Source organism: Eleutherodactylus coqui, chromosome 1 (assembly GCF_035609145.1).
Source record: "Eleutherodactylus coqui strain aEleCoq1 chromosome 1, aEleCoq1.hap1, whole genome shotgun sequence".
Classification (NCBI taxonomy): domain Eukaryota; kingdom Metazoa; phylum Chordata; class Amphibia; order Anura; family Eleutherodactylidae; genus Eleutherodactylus; species Eleutherodactylus coqui.
The window spans coordinates 420,997,963-421,022,361 of NC_089837.1; the positions used below are offsets into that span (position 1 = coordinate 420,997,963).

At 42.3% G+C, this 24,399-nt stretch overlaps 1 protein-coding gene across 1 annotated transcript in view; it reads right to left on the reverse strand.

Moving 5' to 3' along the window:
• The window catches only part of TDRD3 (tudor domain containing 3), a 271,283-nt gene that overhangs the window by 43,962 nt on the left and 202,922 nt on the right, over window positions 1–24,399 (reverse strand). Inside the window, exons 6-10 of the mRNA XM_066581368.1 lie at window positions 24,018–24,089; window positions 22,708–22,857; window positions 19,910–20,047; window positions 15,895–16,051; window positions 10,177–10,302 (exon numbers count right to left, since the gene is read on the reverse strand). Of these exons, the coding sequence (XP_066437465.1) occupies window positions 10,177–10,302; window positions 15,895–16,051; window positions 19,910–20,047; window positions 22,708–22,857; window positions 24,018–24,089 (643 nt within the window). The remainder of the gene's footprint in view (window positions 1–10,176; window positions 10,303–15,894; window positions 16,052–19,909; window positions 20,048–22,707; window positions 22,858–24,017; window positions 24,090–24,399) is intronic.

Consider the following 24,399-nt stretch of genomic DNA (forward strand, 5'->3'; position numbering starts at 1 on the left):
TCTCATGGGCTCTTGCAGTAGCCTGTCACATTGCAGGTTCAGAGTACTCCTCGAGCAGTTCACAGGTCTCCTACAGACCACCTCCAGCTGGTTGCTAATTACCTCATCACAGCTTCTCTGGGGTTTCTTCCATCTCATCCAACTTTCCCTGGATGAGATATACCCCAATCACACATTTCAGTAGCTGCCTTGCTACACTATTTATGCACACAGATATATACGTAGATGTATGCATCATCACCCCTATATTAAGCCATTGATCTGACTTTTCAAGGTGTTATAAAACAAAAAGACAGAATCGGTGTAGCATAAAAGCATCTTAGTGAAAGTGGTTTATGGACTTTACAGTTTCAGCAGAACAAAAAGCATAATGTGAGACACTGGTATAAAAAGTCATTACAGGCCATTACTAGCTTTCAAGTGAATTGCTGGTACAGATTGTTCATCTGTTCTTACTTCCATGGAAACACTTTAAATGTCGATATCTGAACACATGACAATTTTCTCTGAAAGGGCTATTAATGCTGGGAATGAACCACTATTTGGCCATTTCACATGTTTGCACTTTTACCCATTCCCATTCCCTTTAGTTCTTTGCAATTTAATACTTGAAACTTTCCCTCCTTACAAAAAAATAAAATAAAAAGATAAAACTGACTGAAGAACACTGGGGAAGTCACCGTAATAAAAGTTAACTGAAGAACATCTGCACTAATAGTCATAAAACTGCTATGACTACTATACAAATAATCTACATTAGTCCAAGTTGTATTTACATGGGTGAGAGCAATATCAGTCTAAGAGACTCGCATCGATATTGCACTCTTAGGCTGGGTTCACACGGGTGGATTTGCTGCGGAACTTCCGTGCGGGATTTCGCCGCAGCAAATCCGCCTGCGGACGCTAATCCTGTAATTGGCCAGCCATGTGGACGAGATTTTTCAGAAATCTCGTCCACACGGGACGGCAAATTCGCCGCGGCAAAGCTGGCAGAAGCCGGCACTGCGGCGTGGTTTAGCCGGCCGCAGCATGCTGATTCTTTTTCTTCCTCCGCTGCGGCCGTGCTCTCCTCTATGGGAGCGCCGTCCGCAGCGGAAGAGCGAGCGGCCGGGCCGCTTCAAAACCCGCGGCTAAGTGCCGGGGGCTTTGAAGAAGCGCTTCTCCTGGCGGAAATCCCGCGTTTTTTCGCTGTGGCCAAACCGCGAGACTTCTGCCGGAAATCCGGCGTGTGAGAACCCAAGCTTAAACTTGCAATGTTACACGGGACTCTGAAGTGGTTTGCGAGAAACACACACGCATTATATGCCTTGCAATAGTAAAAAAAAAAAAAAAAACATCACATCACATGAAAATTGCATTTAAATGCAAATGCAACTTTTTGGGGGCTTTCGGAGAAATTAATGAACGATTCCTGAAAAGAATTACCCAAAGATAGATCATGCTGCAATTCTTTTTTATCGTACTGTGTGCCAAAGCAGAGGGAAAAAAAATAAAAATCATTCATGTAAATTAACCCATTAAAAACAAGGAGGCTTTTTAATGTGCAATTTCTGTGCATCTCGCAATAAAAAAAATAGCGCATGAAAGGCACCCATGTAAATACAGTCTAAGGCCTCATTCATATGAACATTGAGATTTTTGGCTGCCTGGATCACGGCTGAAAATCACATGAACGAGAGAAAGCCGCAACCAAGTTGCAGCTAAACCTAGCATTTTCTCGCCCATCCACACGGCCGGGTGTGGCGCATTTACGTAATTCCATCGGTCCGGGGAAAAATACTTCAACTGGCTTAATAGAGCCAGCTGTCACAGTTTAGGAGCGCTAGCACTGCTTAAATCCCCTCACTTTGCCAGCAGCTGCCTGCAATAGGAGCTCCCACAGAAGCCTATGGGAGCTGCTGGCAAACAGAGGGGGAGGGAGTTTAACATCGCTAGCCACTGCTAAAGTCCCTCTCCCTCCCAGCAGCTCCAATAGGCTTCTATGGGAGCTGCCAGCTGAACGCGGCCAAAACATAAGGCAAGACCTATCTTTCCCTGTCGTGTGTAAAGGTGGCTGCCAGAATCGGCAGAGTATGTTGTATGTTTCCAGTCGGACGATTTTATGCGGCTAAACATCGCCCATCTGAACGAATGCATTGAAATTCTATGCTTCCGATGGTCATGATTTTCAACCAACGTTTTAATAGCAGTGATAAAATGCTTGTGTGAATAAGGCTTAACCCAAATACTGTACACCACCTGCATGCCGGCTGCGTACTCCCTGGACCCGGGTGTCGGATAGTTAAAAAGAAAAATCATGGCAATGCCATAGTTTTTTGTTGCAATGCTTCTGAAAGTTGTGGCGAAATCCCCAGGTTTTGCAGAGTCTAATGAAAACTGCAGAAAACTCACAGTACTATCATTACAGGGTGGACAGAAGTAAACTGCAGGAAAGCATCCAACAGTAATGTGAATAGTGAGCCAGACGGAAAAAGAAAAAGCCCCTGCTGAAATGTATTATTAAACATTTATTATGTATTCACTAAAAGTTACGTTTTATAATCTAGTTCGGTGGGGAGCATTTAGTGTTTGTATTTTACGATATGCCTCATGAAAGAAAGCGGTCATGGCATATTCGCCGACTTTTTAATCACGAAGAAAATAAATCTCAGCATGTGCCATTTTTGTCTGATCACATCGGTCAGCACAAGGACAGGGTAACTGTGTGTCTGATGCGAGATGCACCTGAGAAGTTTGGGCCCAACTTTTAAATAGTTTGTGTGAAAATCGGACTCTCTTCAGATTGCTGTGTGCACACTTTCCAATATAAGTCCACGGGGAAGCACGCACGGCAATCTAAAGAGAGTCAATATCTGTGTGCCATACACAAACTTCAGCGGGTGACAGCGTGGGTACCTACCTTGCTCTGTACAAAGAAAGGTGTAAGTACCACCATACATAAATACCTCCCAAATTTCTAGGCAATTGCACCTCAGCAGCTACAGACTTTGCTAATGTGCGCCAATGTGATGGCACCTAGGCGGTTTTGTGGGCAGCACTTTATATGACCGGCAAATAGGGATTCAGACGTTGGGTTACAATTGCAAACATACTAGTGAATGCACATAGATCTCAGGTGCGGTGCTGCCGGGAAGGACGGGAGTAATCAAATGTATGATCATTTTATATTGTGCATTATCTTCTATTAAGAATACTGACTTTACTTCAGGACACACCTGGAATAATGCGCTTTATGTATAGCGCTGGAGCATTTATATGCCACATTTTACAGTCATTAGGAGGTATAGATTATTGGTTTAGCACAGTTTTATGACATTATTATATTTTCTGGATTTTAGAAACGCCTTGCCTAGTATCCTTATACCTCAGCTGCTTTCTCCAGACAGGAATCTGCAGTCCTTAGTATCCATTTAGTTAATTAGAACCAGTAACCATCATCTCAGAACACATAAGGTACGACAAACACTTAAATAAGCGGTTAGTTTTAGGGTACAGGTGGCTTAATGTAGTGTGCCGCGGTGCTTAAACAAAGCATTCCCATGCAGCATACGGATCTGCCTAGATTAATGGACACATGGAGGCTGGCAGCGAGTATACAGTATATAAATATATATTTCAGGTACTGTACATTTATAACATTGCAAGTAAACTGTAATATATTCATCAGCCGTGACATTCCCTGCCTTACAGCTCACCGTTTATGTGGTTATAAAGCTGTAGAAGAGGTTTGCATTTCATTAAAGAGGCATAAAAATCCATCAAGCAGAATATTTTTCACACAGACATGACTGTCAATAATGGTTTGGGGAAAAACTCCTACAAATTGATTGGCAAACCTAATCTCACAAGGAACACAGCCAGATAGAGTTTAACATTTAGTAAATGAGATGCTGTAGTAATTTGAACGTCCGCAGCAGCAATTAAAGTCTCTGGACATTGTGTATAGTGAGGCATTAAATATGTACTTGGAGAAAAAACTATTTGCTAACCAATTCCCCTTCCCACTGTACACAGCAGGACGTTTATTGACTGCAACCACCATCGGGATAACTTCTCTTACAATAAAGTGAGATTGTAGAAGCATTTCCATTTAGATTTAATGCAGTGAGATTAGGAACATCCTAAACGGTCTCTACAACCTCAGATCTTCAGACATGAACCAAACATCCCAAATACACAGATCACTGTAAAACCGCCTATAGGGAATGTGTCAGGTTGCACATGGCGCCTGATCTGCGGGCATCACGTTATAGAGAAGGGCGAGCTGAGCCGATTCACATATACTTTAGGGCTAGAGATGAGCGAGTATACTCGCTAAGGCTAACTACTCGAGCGAGTAGTGCCTTAGCCGAATATCCTCCCGCTCGTCTGTAAAGATTCGGGGGCCGGCGGGGAGGAACGGAGGTGAGACCTTGTGATAGACATGATGATTGGTTGGTGTAAAATGTCTATCGATTTGCACTAGACGTATTATGTGTGTTTTGTGACTTCAGCCTAAGGTGGAACTCTGCTGCATAAGGAAAGAGTTAAATCACAGTGTTATGTTATTGCTTGAGTGTTTTCCCAGTCCTCCCCATCCCCCACACACAGAATCTTCTTGAACAAAGGGATATCTACTTTCACTTTCAGATTTGGACACATGTTAAAGACAAAGGCTTCTACTTGAGAGAGGTAGGGAGAAGGGGAGGCGGGGGATTCTATATGATCCGACAAATGAGAATCCTATATGTTACTGATGTAACCTGTTGCACGCCCATTGTGTGTCTGTACAATAAAAGGCCCTGTCTGGCTGTTTCTGGGCAGAGAGCCATTTTGGATATGAGGCTGATAGCTTGTGTCTAATTTGCTCCACGATGATGTGTGCACACGACATAATTCGGAAGCGGCAAAATACCCCAAAGCCTGCTGGAGAAATCATAATCCAGATCAACCTCTCTCTCCCTCTCCCTCTCCCCCCTGCTCACCGCCGCAACTTACCTGTCACCCGCGCCAGCAGCCGAATCTTTACAGACCAGCGGCAGGATACTCGGCTAAGGCACTACTCATTTGAGTAGTTAGCCTTAGCGAGTATACTCGCTCATCTCTATTTAGGGCTCATTCACACAGGTGTATTCAGTTTCGGCCTGTGAAGTACGCAGTGTTTTCACGGATGCAAAGTGTGCGTATTCCCTGCTTATTCCCTTTTGTGCCTGTACTCATTGTGTTTTTCACCCATGCAAAAAAAACAAAACAAAGAAGGCCCCATTAATTTCATGCGTGAATACGCACGTATAATGCATATTCACTGTGTATTTACACAGTCCCATTGATTTAAATCGGCTATTTTGGTCTATAGTGAAGACCAAAATAGGACATGCTGCATTTTTTTTAATGTGCGTATTTACATCAGGGAACACGGTCATTCAGAAACGCATAGGACCCTTTTTGGGAACACCCGCAGCCAACCAAGGATGTCACCAGTTACCAATCAAAGCCGTTCTTTTTGAAGTTAAAGGGGTTGTCCCGCGCCGAAACGTTTTTTTTTTTTTTTCAATAGCTCCCCCGTTTGGCGCGAGACAAACCCGATGCAGGGATAAAAAAAAAAAAACGGGTAGTACTTACCCGAATCCCCGCGCTCCGGTGACTTCTTACTTACCTTGTGAAGATGGCCGCCGGGATCTTCACCCTTGGTGGACCGCAGGTCTTCTGTGCGGTCCATTGCCGATTCCAGCCTCCTGATTGGCTGGAATCGGCACACGTGACGGGGCGGAGCTACGAGGAGCAGCTCTCCAGCACGAGCGGCCCCATTCAACACAGAGAAGACCGGACTGCGCAAGCGAGTCTAATCGGGAGATTAGACGCTGAAAATTAGACGGCTCCATGGAGACGAGGACTCTAGCAACGGAACAGGTAAGTGAATAACTTCTGTATGGCTCATAATTAATGCACAATGTACATTACAAAGTGCATTAATATGGCCATACAGAAGTGCTGAACCCCACTTGCTTTCGCGGGACAACCCCTTTAACTTTAAAATCTAGAAGACTAAAATAAAGCAAACTTAAAAGGGATTATCTGGGGAGGAACATTTTTGTCCAACAGGCTATGAGTGGTGGAATAATTGAAAAGAAGCCATATTCACATCACCTACTCCCCATGGCCTGGTGGTCTTTACCTCCTGCTGCAGCGAGACAGCGATTACTTCCCCAAAACCAGGAATATGTGACATTTGGAGCCAATCACCAGCTTCCTTCAACTGGTGATTAGCTGCAGCGGTCACATATCCTGTCATCAAGATGCCATTACTCTGTAGCCAGAGTGGGCTCCACCGAGGGAATGAGCATCGGTGTGGTAGCAGGGAATGAAAGTATAGCTTTTTTATGTCATTCCCCCGCTCTGAGCCTGTTTGAAAAACGTTCTTTTCCCCAGATAACCCCTTTAATCGCTTAACTCTTTTTTCTGTATTGTTTGAGGATTCACCTAAGTTCCAAATAGCTGAGATTGTAGCCTTATAAGTATAAAGAACTTGTAAAGTAAAATTGTAAGAAGTCCAAATCAAAGTAGTTCAAGTAATTAAGATGCAAGCTCTTATAAAAAGAAAAGAAAGCACAAACCCTACCAGCCGAGAATAAACGCAAGCAATTTCTTCTGTGCGGGATGTATACATCCCATCACAATATGTTCTAGTCATGTTAACAAAAGCAGTAAGGTGTCTTGGCAGGAGCGGCCAGGTACCTGCAGAATGAAATCTACCGCTTTTTATGATAATTTAAGAAGTCATAAGAAGCAAAGCATGCCATCAGCAGCACGGCAAGTGCAATGCAATATTTTTGCCCGAAACAACAGATAATATTGTATGTGTAAAAAAACACAACTGTAGAGAGAACCAAGTGTCTGTTTTTATGTAAAAAAAAAGAAATCGTAAAATATCAGTCCTAGACCTTATTCAAGTGAAAGTTTCCATTTTGCATGCATAAAAATGGACCAATGATAATCCTTGTCCATGTAGCACGCACATGCATCGCGGATCTGGATTTCACCTGTGCGTGTTATAGGTTTATCATAAAGAAAAAAAAGCAGGATCTGGCTCAATTATGTTGCCTTCATCCCAACCACTAAAGACACCGGCAGGAAGGTCACATGATCGTATAGAGTGCTTTGTCTGATTGATTTGGGGCTATTTCTTGGCTTCAGAGCTTGCCCTTCAAATATATGAGCAATAAAAGGAACAGTGCTCCATAGTGCAGAGGGGCTTCAAGATGAAATGCAGTGGAAAGATACAGGAATAACCAGAGGTGTAACTTGAAGCTTCTGGGCCCCAATGCAAAACCTGTAACAGGGCCCCAACTATAATGCTTTATTCATAGTATTCGGCTCCCTATATGGAGAAGAGAGGCCTTATGGGCCCCCTAAGGCTCCTGGGCCCGGGTGCAACCGCATCCCCTGCATCCTCTATAGTTACGGCCCTGGGAATAACGGTACCTTCAGCGGTTGTGCTTCGGCACCACACATACGTGGGCAATTCACCACAGCGGCAGCCAAACCCCATGGTACAGCTGAAACCTCCCTGAAGAAGCAACAAAAAGGAGTACCAGGCGCACTGAATAGGAGGACCAAGAGGACCTGGACCAGCCAGATAAAGGTGTCAATTTAGTATAGCCAATACAGTCCATATGCATCCACAGTTCTGGTCCTCCTGTTCAGGGAGCATGAGGAGGAAGTGGAGGCTATGTGGGTTCATCCAATTATCTCACTGCAGGCTTGAAGAGGCCACTTCCACAACCCTTATGCAATACGCTGACCAACTTTCTACCTTCTGCCAACTGTCCATATCAGCTGTCTACAGATTGGTGGAGGATCTGCGCCATGGACTTCCCTACCAGAACACTGATATGTTATGAGGAAAGGTCTCATTGTTACCTTGATGTAATCACACACAATCCCTTCTTTTCTCCACAAGGCCACGTGTCCCTGATAAAGCCAACACTACTGTAAAATGCCCCTTTTTTCCAATGCCACCATGTGACCCTGATAGAACCTCTGCTCCCATAAAAGGCCTCTTAACCCACTGCCGCTGTATCACCCATATAAAGTATGCACCGCTGTAAATATGACCTTTTACCAATGCTGCCATGTAACCAGCTTTTTGCACAGATCGTGTAAGGTCACAAACAACAAATGCACAAATAGTAACTGAAATCCAGTGTACCCATACATTACAGACAATGTAGGTGTGCTTTTGTGTAAGTATACAGAAACTACAACCAAACCATACAAGGAATACCTGGGATAAGATTCAGAGACTGATATGCAGATTATACTGCGGGGAGCTGTTCCAAGGCAGGACTCTATTCACAGAGCCCCATCATTTCTTCAACCTATCGCTGCCTCTGGATTTACAATTTGCATCTGCCATCGGTTTTGCAATTCATATCAACTAATTTAGTTTTGACTGTTAACTTAGCTAGACTTCATGTCCGCAGGCATAATACGGCCAGCGTGGATATTTGATGCGGATTTCCGCCCCGGATGCACTGCGGACGATCTTTAAATTGTATTTTTTTTTGGCTTGCGGGAGATCACAGATTGCAGAATTTTCACATGCGGATCACGGTCCCACTTCCCAGCCTTTTCCCCATCATAATTGAATTTAACTTCCAAATCTGCTGTGCATCCGCAAATGTATTTTTCCACACCCATAGAGATCAATAGGACCCATCCGCGTGTGATCCGCGTTAAAATGGAGCAGTGCACATGCTGTTTTGTTTTTCCCCTCATGTAAAATCCGCATATCAAAATAAATCACATCCGCAGCTGTTAAATTAACCGCGGATGGGCAATGATTCCCTATAGGAAAACTGATCTGCGTATTTCAAGCGCGGATTTGTTAAATGAATTATGCCTGTGGACATGAGGCCTTAGGGACTCACAAGACAATAGACACCCCTGACACAGGTTGTGAGCTTACATATTAAAGCCAAAATATCAAGATTACATATTTTGGTCAAAATATTAGCTAATGGCTCATTTTGCATCTGGATTGGGAATCTAATAAAAATTTCTCATCAACTGTCTTTTTTTCCCCCTCTCATATTATTATATATGCATACCACACATATAGGATATATAGCTTTGTGTCTGAAAAACATATGGATGACTCTACTCTGTGGAGAAACTACATTATTAGCAAATAAGAGGGTGAAATAATTTTATTTTATTGATACTCTGTAGACTGGAGCTTTGCAAAGTTTCGTGACACGCCGACACAAACAAACTGAAAATCCAGGGATAGGTCTCCATCTCTATTGGCTTCTTAGTAGCCACATGAATGGCTTTACCCAACTATGTCCAATCCCAATTACCACCCAATCCAATATACCCACCCAACTCATCAAACTACCCATCCATCGACCCAACGTATCTCACCAACCACCGACTTCAACGACCAATTGCCCACCATCTATTCCCATGATAATGTTGGCCAGGAGACAAAAGTGCATACTAGTGCTCATGGGGGCTGTAATACGAAGCCCCACAATGTGACCTGTCTTCACACCTGGGAGGGGAGCTGTCATAACCTATTGGTTGTTAGAATGACCTGAGAGGTGGCGGAGCCATTGCTGGTAGGGCAGGTGGCTGTGGGGAACTCCAGAAAAGTCACCAGTGATCTATGCCTTGAAAGAATTCCATTAGATCGTTTGTTGGTGTGGCAACCTTCGACACTTCCAAGTTGGCCGAATGGGTGCGGAAAAGACAATCCTCCAGAATTTTCAGGTGTGGAGCTAAACTCTGAATAAAATTATCCATCTCATCTTCTCCAGTGCTCCAATAGAAGAATTCCAGTACCATGGAATCCACTTAAGCACCTGATAATTGTGACCCCCAAATTAGATGTATATCAACCGAGCCGATCAATTTTAGTAGGACCAACTGATCACGCAACATGTATGAGGGCATTCCCCGACAGCAGATGCCAGAGGAGCTATATATCAGACACTTGGATTTCAACCATTTTCAGAGAGATAACAACAGTGGCTTTCTTCCCTTTCTTCATTCTGAATACATGCACACTTGACTGACTGCTCCAGAATTCATCCATCCGAGCAGGCAAGGTGGGTGGATTATTATGCCCTCCCTCAGCAGCTAACCCCCATCCCTCAGCCATTTTCCAGATGGAATTGAAACAGATTAGCTTACCTTCTAGTGAAAAAGTTCCCATTTTGGACTCCAGAAAATCAAACAGTGTACTAGGTGCGGAAGGTCTAGCATTTGTTAATTCGTCATCTGCTTCCGCACGTGTTCTTCCTCGACCTTTTCCTTTACCTGTCCATATGACATTTGACATGTTAAACACAATTATGTTCATTTGTATTATGTTTTTAATTAAGAATCACCAAGTAAAACACTAATTTAAACCCCTCCTACAAAATCTTTTTTAGCGTGCATTCAAAATGTAAAAAAAAATAAATTAAAAATTGTTGTAGAAGTTGAAGGTGGCTGCAGGGTTTCTCTGCCTCCGCTCAATGGCAACTCTAGATGACCACTATTTTTAGGACGTGGACATTAATGTGAAGCCGTCGTGAGAGCACTGAATTATTGGGGAACAAGAAGGACATAGGAACAGATGAAGAAAGGCTCCACTCAGCGGAAGACCTGTGGAATCTACAACAATCCAAAAAGTTTGAGCCTTCAGGAGGAAGTGATTTTTTTTGTGTTTAAATTTTGCTACCTATGTAGCTGCCCGAGTGCTGGTTTTTCACAAGAAATTATGTATTTTGTATTTTGATGGCACTGTTTTGGGGTACATATAATGTGTTGAATAACAACAGCAATTATGATATAGTTTTCTAAATTTCTTTTTATGTCACACTTCAACCACATGATGAATGGCAGGGCATAATAGGTGCAACAGCCACGTTAGGCCTAGCCTTTGTTAGGCCACAGCCTGCATGGGAAAACACCAGCAGCCTGATATCGTGTTGGATTGGGGACTATGATGCAAAGCAGGAGTCCTTTGCCAATATCTAATCCCTTCGATGATATGGGTGTTATTGACCATTGCATCTAAAAGCCCTTTTAGACACAACGATTTTCGCTCAGAAATCGCTTAAAGCCGTCTCTGAACGATAATTGTTGTGTGTAACTGCACTGACATTGTGCAGTCTTCGTTAAGCTGTCGCTGATCGTTGTCTTTCAGCATGCTGAAAGATCAGCAATCAGTTTTCAGGAATTCACAGCGGGAAACAGCTGATACTATTGTTTCAGCTGTATTACGCTCCCTGAAGACAGGCGGGGTATGAAGAACACAGCGGTCCAGCTGTGTTTTTCATCCCCTGCTCCCAGCGATCGGCTGTATAATTGCCGGGCGCTCCGAGTAGAGAACAGCTGGATGCAGAAGACAAGCTGATCCAGGAAGATACAATGGGATATCAGAAGCATATTGTGCCCATGATATCTTTGCTATGTGCATTAAAACATTAAGGTTAAAACACTAAGACGAGGTCTTATACGGACAGATTCCTATTGCGGAATCCACAATAAGCGTCCGTGGCAATGGTGGCTGATGGTGTCCTTTGTATCTTGTAAATATGATGAAAGGGACATCATGAAGGGACGGAGAACTGTATCTATATATGTGCTTCCATGTGACGTGAGATTGTCATTGGCAGAAATAGGAAGCACTTTTTTATGCAACTTGGGTAGGAGTAGAATTAAAGATGAATTGGAATTCATCCTGGACAACAGTTCATTCTCCTTGGCCTTAAGTAAAAGATAGTGAAATGTTCTAACAAATTCCATAGTTGGGTTATATTTTAATATCTGATCATTTTCTCTGTTTCCAGAAATTTAGCAACCATGATATGATAATCAAGACTATTCATAACTACAATATTTCCCCCTTTGTCAGAGGGTTTTATCACAACGTCCTGATTGGACTGAAGCTCCTCAAGTGCCCGCACTTCCTGTGGAGATAAATTGGAATAAATTGTATTCCTATTGGGTTTAATAGACATAATCTACTTGGATACCTTCCTAGTAAATGCCTTAATATTACTAAACTGTGATAATGGTAGTATTGTTTTTCATTTAGTGTGGAGGGTAGTAAATGGTGCTTTGACATTGATTGAACCTGTCCAATTTTCTTCAAGGAGCTCACAGAGTGTTTCAATAGCTTCCATTTTAGAATCACTATAGATATAAGGAGAGGTTGATCTCCACTGGTAACTGCACAATGCCAGCTTTCTGGAAAACCGATGTACATCCTTTACCCAGTCGAAATGCAAATAGGCCAGCGTAAGTGAACTGATAATGTATCTCACTTAAAGCCCATTTAGACGCAACGATTATCGTTCAAAATTCGCTCAAAAGCCGCCTTTTGAGCAATAATTGTGTGTGTAAGTGCACTGACATTGTGCAGTTTTCGTTGTCTTTCAGCATGCTGAAAGATCAGCGATCAGTTATCAGGAATTCACAGCGGGATACAGCTGATACTATTGTTTTAGGTCTATCCCGCTCACTGAAGACAGGCGGGGTATGAAGAACACAGCGGTCCAGCTGTGTTTTTCATCCCCTGCTCGGAGCGCTCGGCTGTATAATTGCCGGGCGCTCCAAGCAGAGAACAGCTGGATGCAGAAGACATGCTGATCCAGGAAGATACAATGGGATGTCAGCAGCATATTGTGCCAATGATATCTTTGCACTGTGCATTAAAACATTAAAGTCAAAACACTAAGACGAGGTCTCATACGGACAGATTCCAGTTGCGGAATCCACAATCAGCGTCCGTGGCAAAATGTGGGCATTGAAAGGCATGAAGTTTCGATTTTTCCTGCACACTTGTGGATACGAATTGCGTATACCGCTAGTGGAGGAAAAATTGCAGATGCTCTATTTTGCCGGAGCTCCATGGGGATGGCCTCCATTGACTTTAATTAACATTGTGAATGGGCTGCGGGTACTCCCATTGACGTTTAGCGATGGCGCGGAAAAAAAAAAAAAAACTTTGTAAACTGTACTGCACATGACCGACACCGAGCTGCCACAGTCATCAGCAATACAGAAAATTCAGGTACGCAGGGTGACTGGACAGGCTCCTGGATGCGGAACCTGGTCCGTCTGTGGTAGCCCAGGTTTTCTTTACACATACTAAAATATCTGTTTTATCTAAATAAATAATTTAAAGTGTTATTGTAATAACAAATCCAGGAGGACAATAGAAAATAAAATGAACCTCCAAATCATGGAAAGAACAGCATAAGTAAGCCGGAATAGTAAAATCTCCCTTAACCCCTTGAGTGGCACGCCCGGAAAAGTTCCGTGACGAGCTCCACTGCTCATAGCAACATAGCCCGGAAGATTTCCGGGCTATGTATCACTATGGGAGCTGCAGAGCACAATGCCACAAGCTGTGACAGTGTGCTCTGCCTGCACAGACCCACAGAGAACAAAGCAAGGGCTTTGAAAAACCAGCAGAAGATATTGCCGACATGTCGGCAATGTCCTGCTTTGTTTACAGGTTGCCATAGAGACCATCGGCTTGTCAGAAGCAAGCCGATGGTCTCTGTGACAGGGAGAGCTTGGTGCTTGGCTATCAGAGGACAGCTAGGTACTAGCTCTTACAGCAGAGATCAGAGAAAACCTCCGATCTCTGCTGTGTTAACCCTTTACATGCTGCAGTCTATGTGACTGCAGCATGTAAAGGGCTGTCACTGCAGCATGTAAAGGGCTGTCACCATCGGACCCCTGGAATGTGATCAGGGGTCCTGATGGGTCCCCGTGGAAGTCCCCTAAAGGGACAAAAAAAAATAAAAAATTTTTAAAAAATTAAAAAAAAAAAAAGTAAAAAAATTATTAAAAAAATAAAAAAAACACTTGTCTCCCTTTACTTTGTAAAAAATCAAAAATACAATCACACATGTGGTATCCATGTGCATCCTAATGACCCAGAGAAGGAAGTTAATACATTATTTAACCCCTTAATGACATGGCCCCTTTTTTCTTTTTTCCCCACTTCTTTTTTTCCTCCCCCCTGTTTAAAAAATCACAACTTGTCCCGCAAAAAACAAGCCCTCATATGGCCATGTCATGGGAAAAATGAAAAAGTTATGGCTTTTGAGACACAACTGCAAAACTAGTTGAAATTCAATGATTAGACCATTTTAAAAAACCTGCCCTGGTGGGCACGACAGGGTGGTAGGAAACCTGCCACTCAAGGGGTTAAAGCTGTATAAATACATGTATAGGAATAGCAAATCCTGACTTTTAATAAAGACATTAACAAAGAAGACACAGCAGCACCCAGCAACTTCATTAAATATGGTTTTCTTATTGCAAAACTTCAGAGTGCAGAGACATCACAAGTGCAATAGTTAGCGACAGCTGTTTTGCGTGTTTCTGCGCTCATTCAAGCTACACGTGCGAATCACGTCATGGTGTTAACCCTTTCCAATCCAATTTGTATCCTGGTTTTCCTAGGGGGCTTACTCTTTTTCTGCCGTTATACAATGGCGCTATATGCTGGCTAAAGCCAGTACTGCATGAGGTGACACATTGGATAGGCTCCGACAGCAGAGAGGCTGGCAATATTCAGTAAGAGAACCTGGAGAGATGTCTTCCAACATCGGAGCTGTACAGCCTCAAATCATAATGTCTTCAGAGGTCAGACAGTGGATTGGAAAGGGTTAATAGAAGGTAACCCCACTCTAACCTCTACTCAATACTAAAAGCAAAGCATATATGAAAGGATACAGATTATTAAAACACACGATCACCGCAGCCTAAAGTGCCTAGCACATTCATGGGCATAATCCATTTTACTTCTGGTCTCAATAGTAATTTATGTCTATCTGCTCTGTTTGATGGACAGCTGACCCTCTCCAGGCCTTCAGAACATTGGGGTCACTTCCACATATCTCTTGCATATGCTGATTTAGCATAGGGGCACAAACTCAAGCAAGTGAAATATCAAAGTGCTCACATATTTGTTATCGCCATGACGAGCACTGCACGTATACCAAAATTGATATAAGACCCTATCTTATTTTCGGGGGAAACAGGTAGCTTGAGTAAGCTACAAAACAGCTGTCCCAACTATTGCACTTGTGAGGTCACTTCTCAGTGAAGTTTTGCAATAAAGAAACCGCATTCCATGACATTGGTGATGAGTGCTGCTGTATCTTCTTTGTTATTGGGATTCATTAAAAATCCCAATTTACTACTCCTATACATATGAAGATGTAGCCTTTTTTCTTTACTTTGGCGGTTCTATTTATTCTAAGTTCTATTGAAAACATAGCACCAACTGAGTGCGGAATTTTAACTCCAAGGACTGATCTATATAGAAGCGGTACGGACTTATGTTTTCTCTGTTTGCTGGACTTTTAATAAAACGGCTGGCAGTAATCCAAATGTTAAGTGGTAAACCACAAAATATTTGTGTGAGGTTTAGGCTTTTGGTGTAAGGAATGCCTGAATGAGTCTATGATCACACTGGCATTTTTTCAATTGATTCAATTTTATTAAAAATCGAAATCAGGAAATGGAAGTGATATGGCAGCAGTAGCTGTTCAATCAATGTAACTCAATGGTTAAGCACTGTTGGCATCCTAGGTTCAAATCCCATCAAGGGCAATATCAACTGTGAAAAACTCCATACAGATTTGAACCTACAACTCCAGCACTGCAAGGCAGCAGCACTGACAACTGAGCCACCACACTTGTTCTTTCATTGCCGGAGAAATAGAAGAGATAAAAATACACAAAAGAACATAAAAAGCCAATATACCCGTGGTCAGATTTGGACCTACAACTCCAGCAGTGCGAGGTAAGCTTATTTTTAAGCATACTAATAACACATAATCCAAGGAACCTACAGCGTCAGGACACCAGCCATTCATTCAGCTCAGTAATGCATACCTCGGGGTGGTGGCCCTTGAACAGGCTTTGGTTTGTTGCCAGCAATAAGGAAATTTAAAGCTGCCTCCAAATTGTTGCTGAAGTCCATGAGTGCCTGTCTGGCTGCCTCCTTACTGAAGCCCATCTCTGTGATGTGTCTCAGGGCCTTCTCATCAACCTTTAGTAAAAGATACACACAGAAGGAAATCAGTAACTAGCTGGGGATCATTTCCTATTCCAGTGCAATATTCTCTTCAATGCTATAATCCTATTCTCCTCGGTGATTTCACAAAGCATTTAAATAAAGCAATCTAAGGTATCAAAACACTAAATCCCCCCAAACCAGACAATTTATTTAATGTGATGGTGCTCTGATAAAACATGAAGGCTTTGGAAGAAAAAGCAAAAAGAGCATTCAAACAACAAACATGGTGCTTCTGTAGAGAAATGCAGTATTTTTTTTATTGAAAACATGAAATGACATCAAAATAATCAGCACAGGGCTTACAAAAAAGATCGAAAGATTTACTGTCGCTCTAGCAAATTTGCACATTAAAGGGGAAATGTTATATTGATCTCCAGCACCAGATTTTTTTCTTGCATTACATGAACGCTTATTTAGTGGGTTAGGACCAGAGCGAGTTTCAAATGCAATTATATTACTGAGAGACAAATCATTGCTACAATCGGAAAATTGACTGAAAACAAAATAAAAAAGTTTAAATACTGTATTTTTCAGACTATAAGTGCAACCCCAGGTTTAGACAATAGAAAACAGAAAAAAAAACATTTTTTTACACCAATTTAAAGGGGTTGTCCCGCGAAAGCAAGTGGGGTTAAGCACTTCTGTACGGCCATATTAATGCACTTTGTAATATACATCGTGCATTAAATATTGGCCATACAGAAGTTATATACTTGCCCCCTCCGGTGTTGGCGTCCCCGTCTCCATGGCGCCGACCAAAGCCTCCTTCTGCCTGGATTAGATGCGCTTGCGCTGTCTGCTTCTTCTGTCCCGCTGAAGGGGTCGCTCCGGCGTGCCGCACAGGTCTTCTGCGCATGTGCAGAAGACCTCTGCGGCGCGAGCACACCGGAGCAGGACAGAAGAGTGCAGACAGCGCAAGCGCGTCTAATCCAGGCAGAAGAGGGCTTCGGTCGGCGCCATGGAGACGGGGACGCCAACACCGGAGGGGGCAAGTATATAACTTCTGTATGGCCAATATTTAATGCACGATGTATATTACAAAGTGCATTAATATGGCCATACAAAAGTGCTTAACCCCACTTGCTTTCGCGGGACAACCCCTTTAATCATCTATGGGGGTCTAACAAAGTGGAGGGGCTACTGTCATTAACCTTGGTGTTCTAATATAGAAAAAGGGGTTCAGAGTTAACACTCAGCTCCAATTAAACCTGGTGTGTCCATTTAAACAATGGTGCAAACACATAAGGCCACATTATACTCGGCACAGCACTGCTACATGCACATTGTATGTGCGCACAATACACACACACACACACACAACTCTGCAGCATTCACATATAGCTCTGCTACATACAAGCACATACACAGCTCTTCTACAAGACATGCACACACACAGCCGTTTAATGCGCACACAGCTCTCCTACGCACGCACACAGCTCATACATCTCTTCTACAAGTGCACACAGCTCATACATCTCCGCTACAAGTGCACACAGCTCATACATCTCTGCTACAAGTGCACACAGCTCATACATCTCTGCTACAAGTGCACACAGCTCATACATCTCTGCTACAAGTGCACACAGCTCATACATCTCTGCTACAAGTGCACACAGCTCATACAGCTCTGCTACAAGTGCACACAGCTCATACATCTCTGAAACATGTACACTGGGGTTATGACTTTTTTCAATTTTTTTCAAATTTGAAAGCCTGTGGTGGCCTGTGCTCTCCCCCTAAGGAGAAAAGATAGCGCTCCTGACCATCAATAAGTCTGACATGACAGAACTATGAGCAACAATATGCCAAAAATTTGTGACATTGGAACCCCAAGATCACAAGAGCAAAGTGACCTTGGTACTCAACTTAAAAGGGACTCTGTCAGCACTTATGAGGCCCATAAACTACAGATATGGTCACGTAGCTTCTGGGTTGCTGAGTCTGGGGGTGTTAATCTCATACTCATCTTTCTCTCCGTTTCCGTATTCTGCACCCACAAAACCACCATTCCTTTTATACAGTGAACTACTTATGTGCGCATTTGTAATGAACAGAACTAATCCATTATGAGCTTGCACATAAGTAGTCCGCTCTATACCAGAAGTGGTGACTTTGTGGGTGAGGAGTGAGGAAGGCAAGGATGAGCATCCCAGATCCTATGTGCCCGGAACTTGATATCTACTACCCAATAACATTACCCCTTATATTGATTTTATAACCACACCTCAGCCTCCCCTTGTCTAAAGATTGGCGCTGTAAATGTTGATCATTAGACAAGTGAACTATATAGAAAAATACCGGTGGGCCGAGCACTGTGTGGAGCGCAAAAAGGAAGACACAGATATACGGTGTCGTACAAGAAGAAATACAGAAATGCGCTTACAGCCTACTACCACTAGTATGCCGAACAGTTAAATAGTGGCAGTGTCCATGGAATCACCATTCACCACTCCGATTCCTTCTACTTGTGGTTTGCGCCTAAGTCCTGGCTATTCTTACACACTCTTCTAGAACCATCAGACAAGGAGAGGGGCTGTGGAGGACTAAGCACGAGACCACCCACACCAAAATGAGTTGCAAGATCGCCAATCAGACAGACTGCATCTGATTTACATACAAATGGGGAACATCTACAGCCTATAATTTTGGACGGTTGCAAGTAGGATCCTGCATGTGAGCATAGCGCCAAAGTACTGTTGGCAGTGGTTTATGGGTTGCTTTCTGGCGATGGACTTACTTTAATGGCACTGGTGTGTTAAATAACTCTAGTAGCTCCGTTTTACTAATTATGAAAATTTGCCCAGAGTTTCAGCATATATGTTGCTGGGCCTTATAGAGAGAGCCAGGAAGTCTTGCTTCCCCCTGCCCTGCAAACAATGATGGTGGACAACTCTACTTATATGGAGGAGGTGGTACGACCTGCGATCCTTGATGCCATCCTGTGCAGCCCCAACCATCTGGGCATAGAAATGCCAGGAGTGGCATGCAGCTCAAGAACAAGCAACTACTAAGGGTACATTGCGACGCCACCCCTGGGTTCTCCATATATCAGGAGTACGGGGTCTCTTGACCTCCGATTAGCAGTCCACAAAGAAGCATATGAGTTATAGGTGGTTTTCTCCATTGTAGTTTATGAGAGTTGTGAAATGCTAGGCTCTTACCACAACACCCACCTACAATGTAGAGAGCCACATTGTAGGGGACTCCCATTCTTCTCATAGATGGGGATTCTGGAAGTGGAAACGGCACCCATCAAACATTTATAGCATATACTTTTGCTAAGACATGAATGTCTCATAAAGTAAATACCCTTTTAAATTTTAGTTGGAATTGGTTCAATATTACAGTGTGGCGCTTGGATCACAAAAGGTTGTTCATCCCTGATCTGTGGAATCACTCGTTCATGACACAAACAAAAGCTGCAGACATTCAGCTACAAAAGTTATAGAAATGCAGCCAGCGTGACATCAGCCTACGTGACTGCATCTCAAATATCATTTGTAGTCCATGACCGAATAGGACCCATTTTGAACTTATTTTAAGGGGATTAAAGACATCCGACTAGATTATGTTAAACTTGTACAAGCCTTTTCATTTTAAATGCAAATTACGATACATCTATGCAGATATAAGACTGGTAAAATGCGTAAGCCAAGCCGTAACAATACATGTAACAATTGCTCGATACAACAAGCTCCGCCATGCCAAGAACACTGCTCGATACAAACAAACATAAGAGGAGAAAGTAAAATAGTAAAGGAACAGAGAGGACCAAAGGATAGATTTGTTTTCTTCAATTCTGTAATGCTTTGTTTAGTGGTTAAACCTTACCAGCTCTCGATATACTCCTTCTGATCTACCTTCACTTCTGATTATTTTTTCTTTCTGGAACACTTCCCTATTACGACTCCCTCCAGCCCCAGCACTGAGATTGCTTCCAGCGTTCCCACCTCCTCCAAACGTCTTGGTCTGCAGATAAGAAAGGCTGCGTTAAGGTAAACAACTCCTATTTAAACTCATCCTAAAGATTAAGCCATTATTCTGAAGGCAATAAATCCCCGGAAGCTGCTTTTTTTTTATTGAACCGTACCTACTGATAAATAAAACGTTAATTTCCATAAAACGGAACAGTAATCTACTCATTGGCTGTTTCAAGTCTTGTCAACGATTGAAGCCGTAAAAAATGCGTTATATAATGTTCACGATTATGAGCTGCTCTGAACTGAATCATAACAATAAACGCAAATGGAAAACTATATAGCAGGATATAAAATAACAGAAGCGTTAAACTGGGTAACTTCCAGAGGAGTTTTACACCCAATCCAAGTTTCTGCAGCTTAGAAACTCGGCCATATGTACAGATGCCAGAAAATGTGATCACTTTGTCAACAGCCTCATCCAGCATTCTAAATCGGAATATTAATGCACGGATTATTAGGGTTTATTTATAGGAAACAAGATGTGCTTTTGGCTTCCAGATTCTCCGTAACAGCCAGTAAAGTAAAAAACACAAGGCCCATGTTTATCAAGCAGTGCTTCCAGGAGGACAGCCAATATACAGCTCTGTCTAGGATGCCGTCTAATCAGACACAACTTGGGAAGCATGAAGCGGCCGTCTTTAGTACCTTGGAAACGTAACATTAGAATGATTCAATATTTGTTTCCTAAGTGTAACTACGGCTATAACACCTCTTCTAGTCCTTACTTTTAATTAAAGTTGACCAATCAGATCTCCTTTTAGTAAATACTTGCATTCCCCATAATACAACAATTCTGGAACACCTCTTCCAGTTTTCTGCAGCTCACTTGTCATGTCTGCTGTGTAGATTAGGGCAGGGTCAATAGAGGGCTTGGGATTTTATGGCAGCTCTACTGTACTGTTGGAGGCCTAGGCAAGGCAGGATAGTACCACTGTATATAAAGATGGGACTCCATATCCATCTCCCTCCCACTTCCTAGTCTCAGGGGTAGTCTCCCTCCTACTTCCAAAAAGCTATGATAGTCAAAGTACACAGAAGAGAGGTGTTTCTCAAATAAGGCCACCTCCAGAGTAGTTTACTAAATTATGGCCCTTTTACATGGGCCAACATTTGTTTAAACGAATGCACAAGTGCCGACGTCACTGCTAAGGTCGTCAGCGCTCGTGCAGAGCTTTTACACTGAAAGACTTCTCGCTGGTTTGTCCGTGGCTTCTCGCTCAGTGCGCCACCTACTACCCTGTTTCCCTGAAAATAAGACATACCCTGAAAATAAGACAGCATGATTTTCCAGACTTTTTGAGGATGCAAAATGATTTTTCAGGCTTTTTAAGGATGCTTGAAATATAAGCCCTACTCCAAAATTAAGCCCTGCTAACAGTTAATTTAAAAAGTCTATTTAAATAGTGTCCAGGCAGCTATACATGTAAAAAAGTTAAACCTTTTTGAACAAAAATTAATATAAGACACTGTCTTATTTTCGGGGAAACACAGTATGTAAAGTGCTGAGTGGGAAGTGTTTACACGTAATGAGAAGCCAGCGATAGTATTTATGCTGACTGAAAGTCAGCGATAACGACAAGTGAGTGAATAGTGAGCAATGTTTTTTGCATTTACACTGAACAATATCACTCAAATTCATTTGTTTGAACAATAATCGTTACGCGTAAACAGGCCATTACTTACAACACTTAACCCCTTGAGGACACAGCCATTTTTGCTTTATCCTTTCGCTTTAAAAAAAATACATAAATAGAAAAAACAAAAAACGCAATTTTTTATTTTCCCAATGACAGTCATAGGAGGGCTTTACGGAATGAGTTGCATGTTTCAATGGGAATGAATTGTACCATATAATGGACTGAAAAGACACTTTTTAAAAGTGGGGTGAAATAGGGGAAAACCCAACTACAATATTTATTGGGTGGATCTTGTTTTTACAGCAAACACATTGCAACAAAAATTACTTCTTAACTTCATTATGTGAGTCTGTATAATTACAGCAATGCCAAAATGTATAATTTTTGGTTGTGCTGCTTTAAAAAAATATTTTTTGAATTCTGTTCTGACTCGATCTTCTGGTCATTATAACTTTTTTCTTTTTCCATCAATGGGGTCGTGTGCAGTCTTGTTTTTGCAGGATGAACTGTAGCTTCTCTTGGTACCGTGTTGGGATAGGCATTACCTTTTATACATTTTGGATGTTTTTTTTGTTAAGAATGGGAAAATGGTTATTTGAAACTTTTATGTTTTTATTTTTAGTACTAATAAAAAAACACTTTATTTAATTTATTCTGCAATGGAGATGATCCAGATGTGAACCTAACCTAATATATGGTCACTCCAGGTCAACGATTAATTTTGGCATTCATTTTACAGACAAATAAGCAAAATCAATAGGCATCTGGGGATCTACACTTTCTGTATCAGCATTGCGCTACTGAAATTATAGCTTTTGCAACCAGGATCACTGCAGTTTTACGTATTTATGAAGCCAAGTGCTAGAAAGCAAATATTACCGCTTAATTCTGAAAACAGAACACAGGCAGAGACAAAGTGAAAAAAACAGATGAAGAATGGCCATGTTTCTGTGAAAACACTCATTACATCCATTAGCTTAGATTAACCCCCAAACAAACAGGGATCTCAAACCTCTTTGCTTTTTGCCACTTCAGCAATGGCAGCAGTCCTTTGTTTTTCAAACTCATCATTCTCCCCAACAGATTTGGTGGCACTAGGAGCCTGCAGCGTTTTTCGGCTATCAAGCTCTCTGCTGTCAACAGAAGTAACAGATGCACAACGCTGAAAAGAGGAATAGAAGGTGATGGTCAGCGGTTGGGATTTACAGGTCTTACAATCACCAACATGACTGGTACATCATGGTAACCCAATTTACAGGATTATAGCACAAACGTACATATGAACTATTTTAACACACACAACGGTATAAAGTTCTTTGTTACAACAAGCTTGGAGTTGTAGTTTTGTAAAAGCTCGAGAGCCACAACTCTGGAACAACCAGAACACCCATGTATTACATGGAAACCCCATTATTTACAATGGACACCACGTAATACTTTATTATCTCAGTAGTGGCACTGTAGGGGGATTCAGCACTAACAGCCAGGTTTCCCCAAAGACTACAGCTGAACACTAGAAGTCCTAATAGTTAGGCACCCTGTGTACAGTTTATCTTTAAGGGACTTTTGTAATTCAAAAAAAGTATTGCACAATGCAAACAAACTCTTTTAAAGGGGTATTGTCATAAAAGTCTGATAGGTGTGGGTCCCAGAGGTGAGCCTCCAGAATAGAGGACCCCCGATCCCGGACCCGCTCTTCCCAGGGAGGTGATCACCTGCTGCCCATCAAAGGAGAATGAAAGGAGAGGTGGCACACATGTGTATGGCTCCCTCAGATCACTTCTATGAGAGTTACAAAAACAATCAAGCCAATAGTCTGAGTGCTATATACCTGTATGTCCAATTTGTCCACGTGACCTCTAAATTATCTGAGGTGCTTGCCAGGCTTCACCTCCCCTTCCCTTACCTTTTGGAGATTCCAGGTTGCTTATACAGGCAGGCAATGTATAGCACTTTGTTGCAGTTGGGTCAAGGGTTGCATGGGCAATAAGAAAATATATCATGAAAACCCGCTACAAAAGGTCCAGCCTGTAGTGCTTTCTTTTTATTATTCCAGGTGTTTATACAGCGATCAGTTTCCTTTTTTCAGTTTAAACACCAGGAACTCACCTGTGTGAACCGGTATTTGGATCCCAACCCAAAAACACAGCTATATGTAAACAGACTTTGTTCTCATCTGCTTTACTTTCTCAAGGAAACTTTCGAAAACAACTTGAACTGAATTTGAGAACTTGTTCATCATTTCATGTGTCCTACTGATTCCAAATCAACTAGAAGCAGAGCGAAACCATTCTTTTATTATAGAGATGAAAGCAATCCTACCTGTCCAAAAGGCACAAATGGTGGAGGACCCCCTTCAGTTCCAATATTGCTTCTACTGTGCTTTGATAAACTCTGTCAAACAAAACGAGATGGGAGAAAATAAAACACAGGAAAAATTAATTTGGGAGATAATGGTTATTACTGTTCTACTGTATAGCAAAAGGCAAAGCAAACATTTTAAGAATACTTTTCATGAGCTTCCTGAACTCCTGTGTACTAGTAAAGCTGGGGACTTGGAAAGGGGCTGAATGGTGTAGGAACTAAGGGTTCTTTTACAGGGGATGATTGAGAGCCTGACATGCGTCCAAAAGTTTATCATTCCTGTGCTTTCACGGAGGAGTGATAATAACCGCTCATTGATTGGAGGCAAAGCATGCCAGAG